The following is a 12,518-nucleotide window of genomic DNA, read 5'->3' on the forward strand; positions in this document are numbered from 1 at the left end:
GGGGCCTTTTTAGAATGGTCAGTCGCCAACTTCAGTCCTTCAGATCTAAGGATTGCTAACCAGCCTACCTTTGATACAGTAGCACAGTACATAATGCTTTTTTCCCCACTTACAGCCCATAATGAGGTGTGAGCACAAGCAGTTGGTAAAAGACCTATTTGTGGCAATGCATATGTATTATGAATCACACATCTGTCTCCTCACCTGTAACATTTCCACTCAGTCCCAAATTTCATGATTGTTTGACTCTTCCTGTTCACTTTCCGCACGCATCCAGTCTTTATCAAAATCTGGCCTTTTCCATTCAGGCTCTTGTTCTTCAGGTTGACCACTGCGAGTCAGTGTCTGCCATTTCAAATACACACATTTCCCCCTTCTATTTGTGCACATGCAGCTGCTAAGCTCTGCTTCCTTGTCTGTTATCTTGATCCTATAACTTCCCTCTTTGAATTTCTCCCTGACTATTCATCTGCTAACACATTAAAGTTAGGTTTCTTGTTGCCACTTCCAAATTTTTCACTAAGAGGAGGAAGGGTTTGGCAAGGTACACATCACCTGTCCCATCCATACTGCTTGCATTCTCAGTTTAGTCCGCCAGTTGTGAAATTTTAGCATGGCCACCTCTGTACCTGCTTCCATGAGGCCTTTTGCTACATGGTGCAGCCTCTTGAGCTTTTGTGTGTACTCCCTAGCCCTGCCATTCTAAACCCTATTTCACTGAGAGCAGGAGTCATTCATTGTATGAATCACCTATTTTGTCTCTTTTCCCGTATCTGCTTTCATTTGGCCTTTGATAGTGAGTTTCTTAGAGCCGGAACTGTCACTGAGCATTTAGAAAGTTCTTGGCACGTAAAAGGTGCTGCTGTAAATTAAATTGTTCAGTTAAGAAGTCTCTAAGGCTATTTTTCTGGATAATGAAGTAGATAGATTAAAGATGTAAGTAATACAAACATAGAAACTGATCGATATTGGTGTCAGTGAGGGTCCAAAAAGGAAAAAGTGGAGCTATTTAAAAATACCAGATAAATTGGCAGCTCTTCAAATTTTGAAATGACTCATTTTGATAAATTCCATCAAGTCACATTGGTTTATTTATGAAATACAAAATAAATGGGTAGCTGAATAATGGGGATAGAATTCTAATTATTCTACCTTCATCAGTCTGTTGACTAGAATTCTGTGATGGAATTAATCGGAATGTCCTTCTTGGTTAATAAATAATAGTCCTTAGTCCAGGATGCGCGTAGTATTGTTTTTATGTCATTTCCTTCATCAGCAGAGTTGCGACCACTGTTTTGAGGGCTCATCCTTTTATTTGCTGGTCCAGTTTTATAACTTACAGATATAATATTACTCCTATGAACTAATATGTTTTTCTTAAACCCTAAACTGCCTTTTTAATTAAATAGCTTTTTGTGATTAAAACATAGAGCAGATTTGTTCTCAAAACAATCAGATACTTCTGTCTAATTAGAGCAGAAATCATCATCATGAAATAACATCTCTGGTTCTTTTGATTGGTTGATTTTGTAGAGTAATGTTCCATTGTAGGGACTTTGTCACAGAATAAGTTGCCTTCCAGTTTTTATGGGAGACTTTTAAAAACTTTGAGTTCTAAATTAACTTCATCAGATTTATTTTCTGGAATGGCAATATTATTGACTTTGGTGTTTGTTTTCACTACTTTCAATTTACCCTGCTGATTCTCTTCCTGAATAAGGAACTCTGAACAGGGTTTTTAAAAGTACTAGGTAAGGTCATGGACAAGAGGACCATCAGCGTCTATTAGCCAGGGTGGGAGTAATGTTGTCCCTAGCCACTCTTTGCTAGAAGCTAGGAATAGGTGACAAGATCATTTGAAGATTACTGCTATATTCGTTCCCTCTAAGTACCTGTATTGGCCACTGGCAGAAGGTAAGATAATGGGCTAGACGGACCTTTGGTCTGATTCAACATGACCATTCTTCTGTTGCACTCTTTTGTATAAAGGAATTTGGCTTATATATAATATGAAAGATCTGTGAAAATACATCCTGGTTTTATAATTTAAATTGGCATAAGGAGCTGCATATTGGCTGACTCATGCACCAGCGTGTAAAAATGCACCATGAGAATTTTCTTACCAGAAGAATAGAACTGGTGTTTCAACTTAGGCTTATCTGTACCAAGCTACCATTTCAGCTGTATTTGGTAATTATTCAGCTTTCTTGTGACATATTTATTCAATAATTAGTTTTCATAAAAATTAGCTGAAAAGGCCTTGGGTTGCAAACTGCAGTTAAAGTGGCAGCTGGGTTGCTAGTGGAATGGAAGAAGTATTTTGAATGGTTTATCAAACAGTTAAAAAGACCCAACATGATCTATAGTTTTTACTAGGAACTGTTTGTCATAGTGGGAGTATAAATCTCAAACCTCCAATATTTTAGAATGTATTTTAATGGTTGTAATTGGCTATATTGCAGTAGCAATAAGCCATACAATGGTGTTCATTAGACCATTGGTCCACTTCTTGTTTGGTTAATGGCGTTTACTCTGGCTTCTACCTTGTTAAAGAAAACGTCTTGTCTGTTTGAGACCCTTTACACCCCTGGCTACAGTCCTTGAAAGTTTTCTTATGTAATATTTCAGTTTGTTAATAGAAATTAGTTTGAGAGCAACTGTATAGTTCACAGTAGCTTTATGGAAAAGTGCTTTGAATAAGTGGATTCTATTGTATGTTCACATGTCCTCTCTGTACCCCAGCTCAAAATCTTTTTACATAGTAGTGTTCAGTGGTGCTGTATGTGTGCTGCCTCATGCTTTGCTGCAAAGGTAGAATGACCTTTGTCTCCCTCAGTTCCCTGTTACTGCTCAGCGCAGGGGTCTGCAACTTGCAGCTCTGGAGCCACATGCACTTTTTTTAAGGATTTCTTTGTGGCTTCCAAGACTGTAATTGCAAAGTATGTTTTTTTTTTTTAAAAAAAACAAACAAACAAACAAACAAAAAAAAAAGTCCTTGTTTATTGAAAATTACCATAATGGTCTAAAAGCCCAACAATGAACAACTCGTATCTAAATAGCAAACAATCTGTGGTCTTGAAACATTAGATAACCCCCCCCTTAATACATGTGCAGTGCATTGTGGAATATAATACTCGATCTGTGTTTTGATAGTGCTGCTAATAAAGTCTTGATTTTTGAAAAGTTTGTGGCACTCCTGCTGGGAAGGGCAACATGCATTTTAAGAAAGAAAATTGAAATTAAACATGAAGTAAAGTGGGGTTGGAATATATTCAAAAAAGAGGACAATCGAAGATGAAAACAGAGAATTTCAGACTGAATGGACCTGATCCTTCACACTTATATTGAATTTGACAATTGCAATGAGAAATTCACCAAGAACAAAAAATGAAACCTCGAGAGGCATTTTCTGAAAAAACACACTTTTGCTGAACAGTGCAGTAAACCCCTGATTTATATGGAGGTTGCGTTCCTCAAAATTCCACACAGGTCAAGGGGAGCTCAGAGTCAGGCTGCAGCCTGGTTCCCGGCTCCCCTGGGCTTGCAGGAGTCAGGAAACTGACCAGCCCATCAATTTCTGAGCTCTGCAAGTGAAGGAGAGCTGGGAGCCAGGCTGCCACCTGGTTCCCAGCTTCGCACTATTCTGGGCTCTGGGAAACCATTCCTGTCACAGTTAGCAGTCATGTTAATCTGAGACATGGAGACACGCAACATGGTTGCGAGTATCTCAAAGGTTTACTGTATCCAGCTGGAGGTGCCAGAAAAAAAACTGTGGAGGAGCTGCTGCACAAAGCAGAGCAAAGTAAAAACGTGTGCACTGAATGGGTGAAATCACCAAGTAGAATAACTGTGGCTAGTTTTGTGGCAACTCAAGCGATCGTGAAAGGAGAAAAGCCAGTCACGGATGACGAATATGAGTGCTTTATCAAAGCATCAGTGCAGCTGTACAGTGATTTCAAAAACAAAAACGAGATTGTTCAGAATCTAGCTTCCTCCAGAGAGGGGGGGAAAGGTTTGGGAGTGAAAGTCACAAATATTATGGTATACGCACACATGTAAAGTGTGGGGAAATAGAATATATAAAAAGTTTGTGAATGTCCTGCAGTAAACATGTATCTCATTACAAATCATTGTGTGGGAGCTGTTCTTAAAATAGGGGTGCAAAAGTATGGTTTAATGCTGTTTATTAAGGACTGTGTCATGTTCACATGCATTGTGGCTCTTGAATTACTGGTTGTTGTTGGGGTTTTTTTTTTTTGCCGAATTTGGGGGCGGGGGGGAAAAGAGCTCTTTTTGCTACTTTGGTTGCCGACCACTGGCCCAGGGCCTTACCCCACTACAGACAGATGTATAAACAGAAACTGGACTGTCTCTGATCTACTTCTTAATTGCTTTCAATAAAGTCTCCATTTTATTAATTTCTTTCTTGATTTTGTTGGATATTTCTGAAAATAGAAGAAAGCAATTAGGACAGATGTATATCCCTCTGTATAGTGGGGCATTATGCTTCAAACCTGTTGGTAGCACACAAATGGACACCACAGATCCAGTAGTAACATTTGGTCTCTCCAGAACTCTGCTGTATCTGAAAATGACCTAAACCAGATACAGGCTAGAAACTTTTGCTGGTATAATGTTGTTCAGAGATATGATTATTTTGTTTAGGGAACAGGCCTAAGTTATACTAGGAAAAGTTGTGTCTATGCTAATGCGGTTTGCCAATATAGCTGTTCTGACAGACATTTTCTAGTATAGACTAAACAGTAGAGGAAATAACTTTCCTTCCCTGTTGAAAGTATGATTTGGTGATGGGGGTTTTTTGTTTGTTTTTTTTATTTGAGTTTTTGTTTTGCTTTTCCCTCACATTGTAGGGTCTTTATTCTGAACCTCTAAACTGTCGTCATTTTATTTAGATTTGTTACAATTTTTTTATCCATCCATATTCTTAACGCTCTCACTGAAGAATCAGAAAAATAAATATCATTGGATATGTTTGCGGTAGAGCTGTCAAGCGATTAAAAACATTAATTGTGATTATTGGTGATATTCAAAATTAGTCATGATTAATTGCACTGATAATAAGAGTATTATCTATTTTTAATATTTTTGGAATAACTCAATAAATTCTTCTGTATAATCAATATACAAGTTGTCTCCTTTATTCAGCATGCTTGGGACCTCGGAATTTGCTGGACAAGGGGTGGTAGACAGCCCGGGCTGCCACAGAGCTCCAGTCAGCCCCTGCCCGCACATACACGCCTATACCACAGGGCAGGCGGGGGCTGCAGCTCCCAACCCCTGGGGCAGGAAGAGGCTCCAGGGCAGGTCTGTGGCAGCATCCCAGTTCCTGCTGCTGCAGGTAGGTGGTGGGGTCTGGGTCCCAGCTGTGTTACAGCGGGGTTGGGAGGCCGCTGCTGCGGGGTAAGCAGGGGCTCTGGTTCCTATGACAGCATCCCAGCCCTGCAGCAGCACCCCAGTCTCTGCTACTGGCTCCTAGGCCCATGGGGCAGGCGGCGGCTTCAGGTCCTGGACCTGCAGCAGCCTCCCAATTCCCACTGCTGCAGGGCAGGCAAGGGCTTTGGCTCCTGATCCAGCTGCAGGAGCAAGCAAGGGCTCCAGGTCCCAGCCCTGTGGGGCAGGCAGGGGCTCCAGGTTCCAGCCCTGCAGCACCCTCCCGCCCCTGCTGCTATGGGGCAACCAGAGCTCCAGTTCTCAGCTGCGCTGGGGCTCCTGCACCTGCTTGCCACTCTCATAATTGGCAGCATCTCTGGTCCTGCTGGATATTGCCAGATGAGAGTGTGCCAGATCTGAGAGGTGCAGCCTGTATTTGTCTTATTCAAGAGGGTCCTTTTTTATCTCAGCCCCAGCTGCTGGAAGGCGCAAGGTCAGAGTGGGGTAGACTCTGCAATGGGCAGTGCAAAGTTTGAGGGAGCTCACCCCACAACTGCAGGTGGCTTAGGGCTGGGAGGTGTCAGCCCCTGTGCTGGAGGGGGCGTGGGAACACCCAACCATGGACAGTGCAGAGTTCAGAAGGGGGACACACACCAGAATCAGATGTGCAGGGGGGGTGAGTCGCAGCCTCATGAGGCAAAGAGAGTGGGGTGTGGGTGAGCCCTTTGAAGGGTGATGGGGGGCACCTTGGGCAAGCTCCCCAGGCTGTTTTATTTTTAAAAAATATGGTCCTCTGGGAGGGGGTCAGGTCTTTGCTTGTTTACTTCCCCCTGGAGTTGGGATGCTTTTCTGTGCACCCTCTAGTGGCAGTTTGCATTACTACACTTCAGCAGAAACCATCTCCAGAGCAGCTGATACTTCTTTCCTGCCACCTGTGATTAACACGTTAATTTTTTTAATGCTTTAATTCTGCCATGCATTAATCACAGGTGTTATGTGCATTAATTGACAAGCTTAGTTTGAGGTCCTACTTATAACTGAGGATTTTGCTTTTATGATATCAATTCAGGTGCCTGACCTGGTAGCCATTTTGACACTCAAATCTAACCTTTGTTGTGGTGTGGATCACTTGAAGTATATATCCATATGCATGATTGAGTTAAACAACTGATTGTTGTTCAGACTCCTAAACTAATTCTGGTCTTTAGCCTGGCAACTGGAAGACTCCATGCTCTTGTCTGAGGCCTTGTTTAAACCTATAACTTAGGATGACCTAGTACATGCATAGAGGAACGAAAAATGTGCAACCTAACCCCTAGTGCAGGGATTCCCAACATACGGGTCAGGACCCAAACATGGATCACCATTAGATTTGTTGAGGTTCACCAGCTGGGCAGTTCCCAGCTGCATGTGGCTGTTAAAGAAGCCATTTGCAATTTTTTAACACTGCTGCCTCAGGCAGATATCCATTAATAGAGAGAACTGCTGTATCCAGCAGTTATCTCCATCACTAGAGATTGCAGTTACCTTATACCTAGGTGCTGAAAGTATAACACTTGAGTTAATTGGTCTTAACAACTGTTACCTGCTGGGAGCAGGAGGGCTGGGGGAGCCGCCCAGCCTAGCAGTCCCCTCCTGTGGGAGGACGGGAAGTGTCTAACGTGGGGTGGGGGCAGTTTAGGGCTGTGGGGGGGGGGGGTCTAAGGCTGAGGGCGGTTTGGGGCTGCTGTGGGGGGGATCTAAAGCTGGGGCGGTTTGGGGACTGCTGGGGGCAGGTGTGGCGTGGTGGCTTGGGGCTCTTTTGTGTTCAGCCCCTGGAACATTTAAAAAATTGCCACGTGGCCCCCAGTAGAAAAAAAGAGTTGGACACCCCCAACTTACACATTACAAAGAGAGCCTCTGTCTTTCATATTCATAGTGATCCCAGGCAAGCCATTTAATAGCCTCTGGCAGTAATTTTGTCCCCTCCTTCCTGCCCCCCGTTATTCCTGTTCTATGCAGCTGATTTCTCATTTTTCATGTTTTTGTGTGTGACTGGCCCCCAGCCCCTCCAGCCTCTGAGTGTAGGGTTTAAGCCAGGGCAGCGGGGAGCGGTTTGAGGACGAGTCTTTCCACTACCACAACTCGGATTAAGTATAATAAAACAATAAACTATAATAAATAAATATTTTAATAATGTATTTTCCCTTTTTGTGGAATAACTATTAATATAGAAACGTGAGGGGGCACAGCTTCATATTCTTGCCTCAGGCACAAAATCAGCTAGTTACGGCACTGCCCTCTCTCCACCTCACCCCTCTCCCCCCATTTTTGATTTGCCTTGAGTCACCAACTCTCCCTGAATTCTCAAAATGGGTCCCTGTCTGGAAAAGATTGGGAACCGCTGCCCTAGTGTAAATGCAGTTAGGTCAAGGAAAGAATGCTGTGATCCTAGCTGCCACCTTTCAGAGGGGTGGATTACTCTGTCACGATAGGAAGTGTCTACTGTGGGGTGATGCGGTGGTGACCCAGCTTCACGGTTGTAGTTGTGTTGCAATAACTGGTGTAATGTAGATGTGCTTCGAGTTTCAAACAGCTGAGTGAGAACTGCCTCATTCACTTCAGTGGGGCCTGATAAGCATCAGGTTTCCAGGCTGCATGTGGGTTTTTTTCCGATAAGTTTAGGCACTTTTCATTAGTGTGTGCAGTTACCGCACCCAGTATGTATAATAGAAAACACAAAATATAAAGCTCCCATTGTCACGAGTGGGAGTTCAAGTGTGGCTCAGGATTACTATGTGGCCCTAAATTGATAGACTTGGCCCACAATTCAGAACATATTCTTATCTTTTCCAACACGAGTACGAGTCTCCTGATTTAGATTGGGGAGAGGGGTTGTATGGCAGGGGGTAATTGGCTCTGGGAGGGGGATAATGTGACTTAGGTATCTTCCGCTCCAGGGAAAGGGGTCTTTTTCTGGGTGTCTTTTGTTATGATTGTTCATAACCGGACCAGTGAGTGGCTGTGAACTTCATTTTGATTTGTTGCATTGGTGCTTTAAACTTCTTTCAGTAGACTTTCATACCACTATATTAACGCTAGATGGTGCCATTTCATAACTACAATTTAATGCTTCAACTGACAACATGCAGCTTGCTAGTGTCCTTTCACATACTTAATGACTCTCAAGCTAGTAGCATTACCTCTTCTCTGTCAGCAAATTTTTTTTTTTTAAAATTGACTGACTAAACACAGTAAGGGACAGAGTGGAGGGTAATAATCTTTCTATTGGACCAACTTCTGTTGGGGGGAGAGCAACTTTCAGGGTACACAAAGCTGCTCTTCAGGTCTGGGAGAAGTACACCAAGTCACAGCCAAATACAGAATAGAACAGAGTTTAATGCAGCTAGTTAGCATATGTTCAAAGAGGCCATTGACAGTCCTTTGAACATCACTGTAGTTATGGGGCAGAAAGGAGAGATTAGTGACTTAGACATTCGTAATAAGCACGAACTCTAGTCCTTCTTATTTGACAGTGATTTTAGTGTCTAGCAAAGTTTTAAATTTAAGCTCCCAAAATCCTGTTTCTGACACCTTGCTTTTTAAATAATCTGTCTGGTTTTTTTATTTTTAAAAAATGGAATATTTTTGTCCCCTTCCTGCCAACACCCTTATTTATGTCAATGGAGAGTAGGTGAGCCACCTACTGCATGAGAAGGAAGTACAACTGGTATGTAATAAAATACAGGTTGAACCTGACTTGTGCTGAATCAGAAAATTTGCTGCTATCAGTATTGTCCTTACCATCGCTTCCATTGCTTACTGAGTCCTTAGACGATATTTAGGGGTAAATTAGAGCTAAATAATAGAACACAACCCTGAGAGCCAGGACTGGTAGCTAAAGACAAACTTTGAGACCATGGGGAATCTTGGCCACACCCATGATCAAGCTAACTAAAATCATTCTGGACCACGGATGTTGCCAGACCAGAATGTGCCAGACTAGTGAGGTTCAACCGGTAGTAGAACTTTCTATAGAAAGTATTATATGCATAAGCAAACTGGAAAATATATTTTAAAAGATTCTGTCTATTCCAATTTACAATCTTCATTCATAACTTTTAGGCCTGATCTGCATTACGCAGTTAGGTCGACCTAAGGCAGGTTATATTGAGCTAATGATGTCAGTGTACATACTACAGCCTTGGCTTGCTAATGTTAGTCCCTACTGTGCCTACATAGCAACTTCACCTTCTCCATGAGAGGCATAGGGCTTATACTGGTATAGATAGGCCAGAACTGTACTGTTACTTATATTGGCGTTCGGCTGTTTTGTCCATTTTACAGCTGCCCTGTGGGTGTTGTGAAACTGATGGGGAAAAAATCCAAGCAGGTAGATCCTGGCTGCCCTTGGCTCCCCACACCCAGTTAGGCTGCTGCCCTGAGGCTCCCTGCTCAGGGAAGGGAGAAGCACAGGGCCGATGCCATCTCCATTCCCATCTGGGAGCAAGGGAGACAAGAACCTGGCAGACTGCTGGGATCCCTGGCTCTCTGCCACCCATGCTGGCCTTCTTTAGTCATTGGAAGCGCTCCTGGTTAAGATGCACACTGTTAACAGGAAGGTGGTGCGGCCATAAGCCACTTCAGTATTATTGTAGCTGTAAGTCAGCCTAATGTAGGTTGTAACATATACGTGCCCTTTGGTTACCGTAGGTTATAAATTAACAGACAAGTGGGTTTGAAGTTGGTATCTTTGTTAGATTTGCTTTTTTCAAGAATGTATTGATTTATCATTGTGATGGTTTTATGATTCTGTCTTTGTGTGATTAATGGTCAGATTATGTCACAGATTATGTGACTTTCAGAGATCCCTGTGACATTTTACAGTTCAGCAGCAGGGTGTGGGGGTGTCAGAGCTCTCTGGGATGGGAGAGGCCTAGGAGCCCTTGGGTGGGCACCCGACAGTTTCTCCCTCTGTCCACAGCAGGGCTTCAGCTGTTATTTTTAGAGAAAGTCAGACTGGTCACAGGCTTCCATGAATTTTATTTTCTGCCCACAATCTGTTCATGATTTTTACTAAGAATAATCATTGCATGATTTTAACCTTATGTATGAGGCATGAATTTTGTTTGATATGGAATTGTATCATGCATTCCACATCCACAGAAGAACTGCATTATTTGCAAAGTAAGCAATAGCTGGGGCCCTACCAAATTCACCATTGTGAAAAATGCCATGGACTATGGAATAAGGTCTCCCCTCATGAATTCTGGTCTTTTGTGTGCTTTTGCATTATACTTACGGATTTCATGGTGCAGAACAGCATTTCTCAAATTGGGAGACTTGACCTAAAAGGGACTTGCACCAGGGTCACACGGTTATTTTAAGGGGGTCGCAATATTGCCACCCTTACTTTTGCTCTGCTTTCACAGTTCAGGAGCCAGAGAGCTACAGCTGCTGACGGAGGGGCCCATCTTTGCAGGCAGCAGTGCAGAAATATGAGTGGCAATACCATATAATTCCATGCTTTTTTCTGTGCTGCTGCTGGCAGTGGCTGTGCCTTCAGAGCTGGGCTCAAGGCCAGCAGCAGATGTTCTCCAGCTGCTCAGCAGCAGTGCAGGAGAAAGAGTGGCAGTATTGCACACGCACACAAACCCGCCCTCAATAAATTTGTGACACTTCTCCTCAGCTCCTGGTTGGGTCAGGACCTCTAGGATTACAACACCATGAAATTTCAGATTTAAATATCTGAAATCATAAAATATGATTTTTAAAATCCTTATGACACTGAGATTGGACCAAAATGGACTGTGAATTTGGTAAGGTCCTAGCTAATATCGAGTGTACTATCAGACCGGGGACAATGGAGAGTTGTTAACCTAAATGATTGTTCTCTCACCAAACAGTGGATATGGTAAGCTGGTTGCCTGAGTGGGGAAACCAGTTTGTCCAAGATTCTTTGCAGAATGGAGACAAAATGGAAAATGATCAGCAGAACAATAATCATAATGAGCCTATCAACCACCATTGTGAAATGGCTGAAAGTGATACATGCCTGCTTACACCATAGCAGACAAATCTGTGCCATTGTGCTGATGATCTTAAACAGTCTTGCTGGATGAAAATTTAGAGGAAGACAACCCATTTGTACTATGTTTTTCCAACTAGGCAATCTCTTTCAGATCAGTAGAGGAGATTTCAGCTATCACACAATGTTGTGGCCAGGTGAAAAATCTTTGGTGCATGGCATTAATGTCCTTCTGAAAGAACTCTTCCTTTTCCAAAATAATACTGTGCTGAGATTGGTTATGTAATGAAAAGATATAATCAAGCTATGGCAATATTTTGAATTACATTAACATGTCTGGAGCCTATCCAGAGTGTTATACTTTAAAATTGGTGTTTCAGCGCAATAAATAACTTTTTTCCCCCTTCTAGGATCAAATTTAAATCGGTGTGGATTCCGAGGATCTTCATATTTGGGGTTGCCGTTCAATCCATCCAAGGTTAGTTGGCTGTGTGTGTGTGTCCATGCGTGTGCGGGGGCAGGGGAGGCAGAAATAAAAGGCCCCTGAGATAATTAGTAAATGATCTTACGGCTTCTTCAGGGTGTAACTACATAATCATGAAGTTTACTCAAAGTGAATAGAGATCTAGCAATACTGAGTTGTTTACATTTGTATAGTTTTACAAAAAATCCCCTGCTACACCCCCACACAATACTGTTTTTCTGTTTATAAATGGTGATGGAGAAATAGCTATGTAGGTTTTGTTGAAATTACACATCAAATTCATTGTTACTTGGTTTAGAAAATAGGAATTCCTAGTTGCAATCCATTGGACCCCACTGGGTAAAAATCCCCTCTGGTCTAAGAACCATATGTAAACCCTGACCAAAAAAGCAGAATTCCACGTGATGGAGGAATTCCTCTTTCCATGTTTAACCTTAGGACACCTGAATCTCAAGAAATTACTCACATCTGTTGTTGTGGCTGCTAGAAAGGGGAGAGCGTGAATCTGTGGAACTGAGTGTCATGGGGAAGGGAAATGTAGAGAAGAGTACAATAATTCCTTTTAATGTTGTGAAACTGGAAGTGAACAGAGGCTGCCGAAGATGATGGGGAGGATCTGGTCAGCTTGGATATGAA

General features: G+C 42.6%; 1 protein-coding gene across 2 annotated transcripts in view; it reads left to right on the forward strand.

Annotated features, from left to right (window-relative positions):
- The window catches only part of PGGT1B (protein geranylgeranyltransferase type I subunit beta), an 81,051-nt gene that overhangs the window by 13,812 nt on the left and 54,721 nt on the right, over window positions 1–12,518 (forward strand). For both annotated transcript variants that reach the window (XM_074995208.1, XM_074995209.1), the window contains exon 3: window positions 11,809–11,876. In XM_074995208.1, the coding sequence (XP_074851309.1) occupies window positions 11,809–11,876 (68 nt within the window). The remainder of the gene's footprint in view (window positions 1–11,808; window positions 11,877–12,518) is intronic.

This window comes from Carettochelys insculpta, chromosome 5 (genome assembly GCF_033958435.1).
Source record: "Carettochelys insculpta isolate YL-2023 chromosome 5, ASM3395843v1, whole genome shotgun sequence".
Lineage (NCBI taxonomy): Eukaryota > Metazoa > Chordata > Testudines > Carettochelyidae > Carettochelys > Carettochelys insculpta.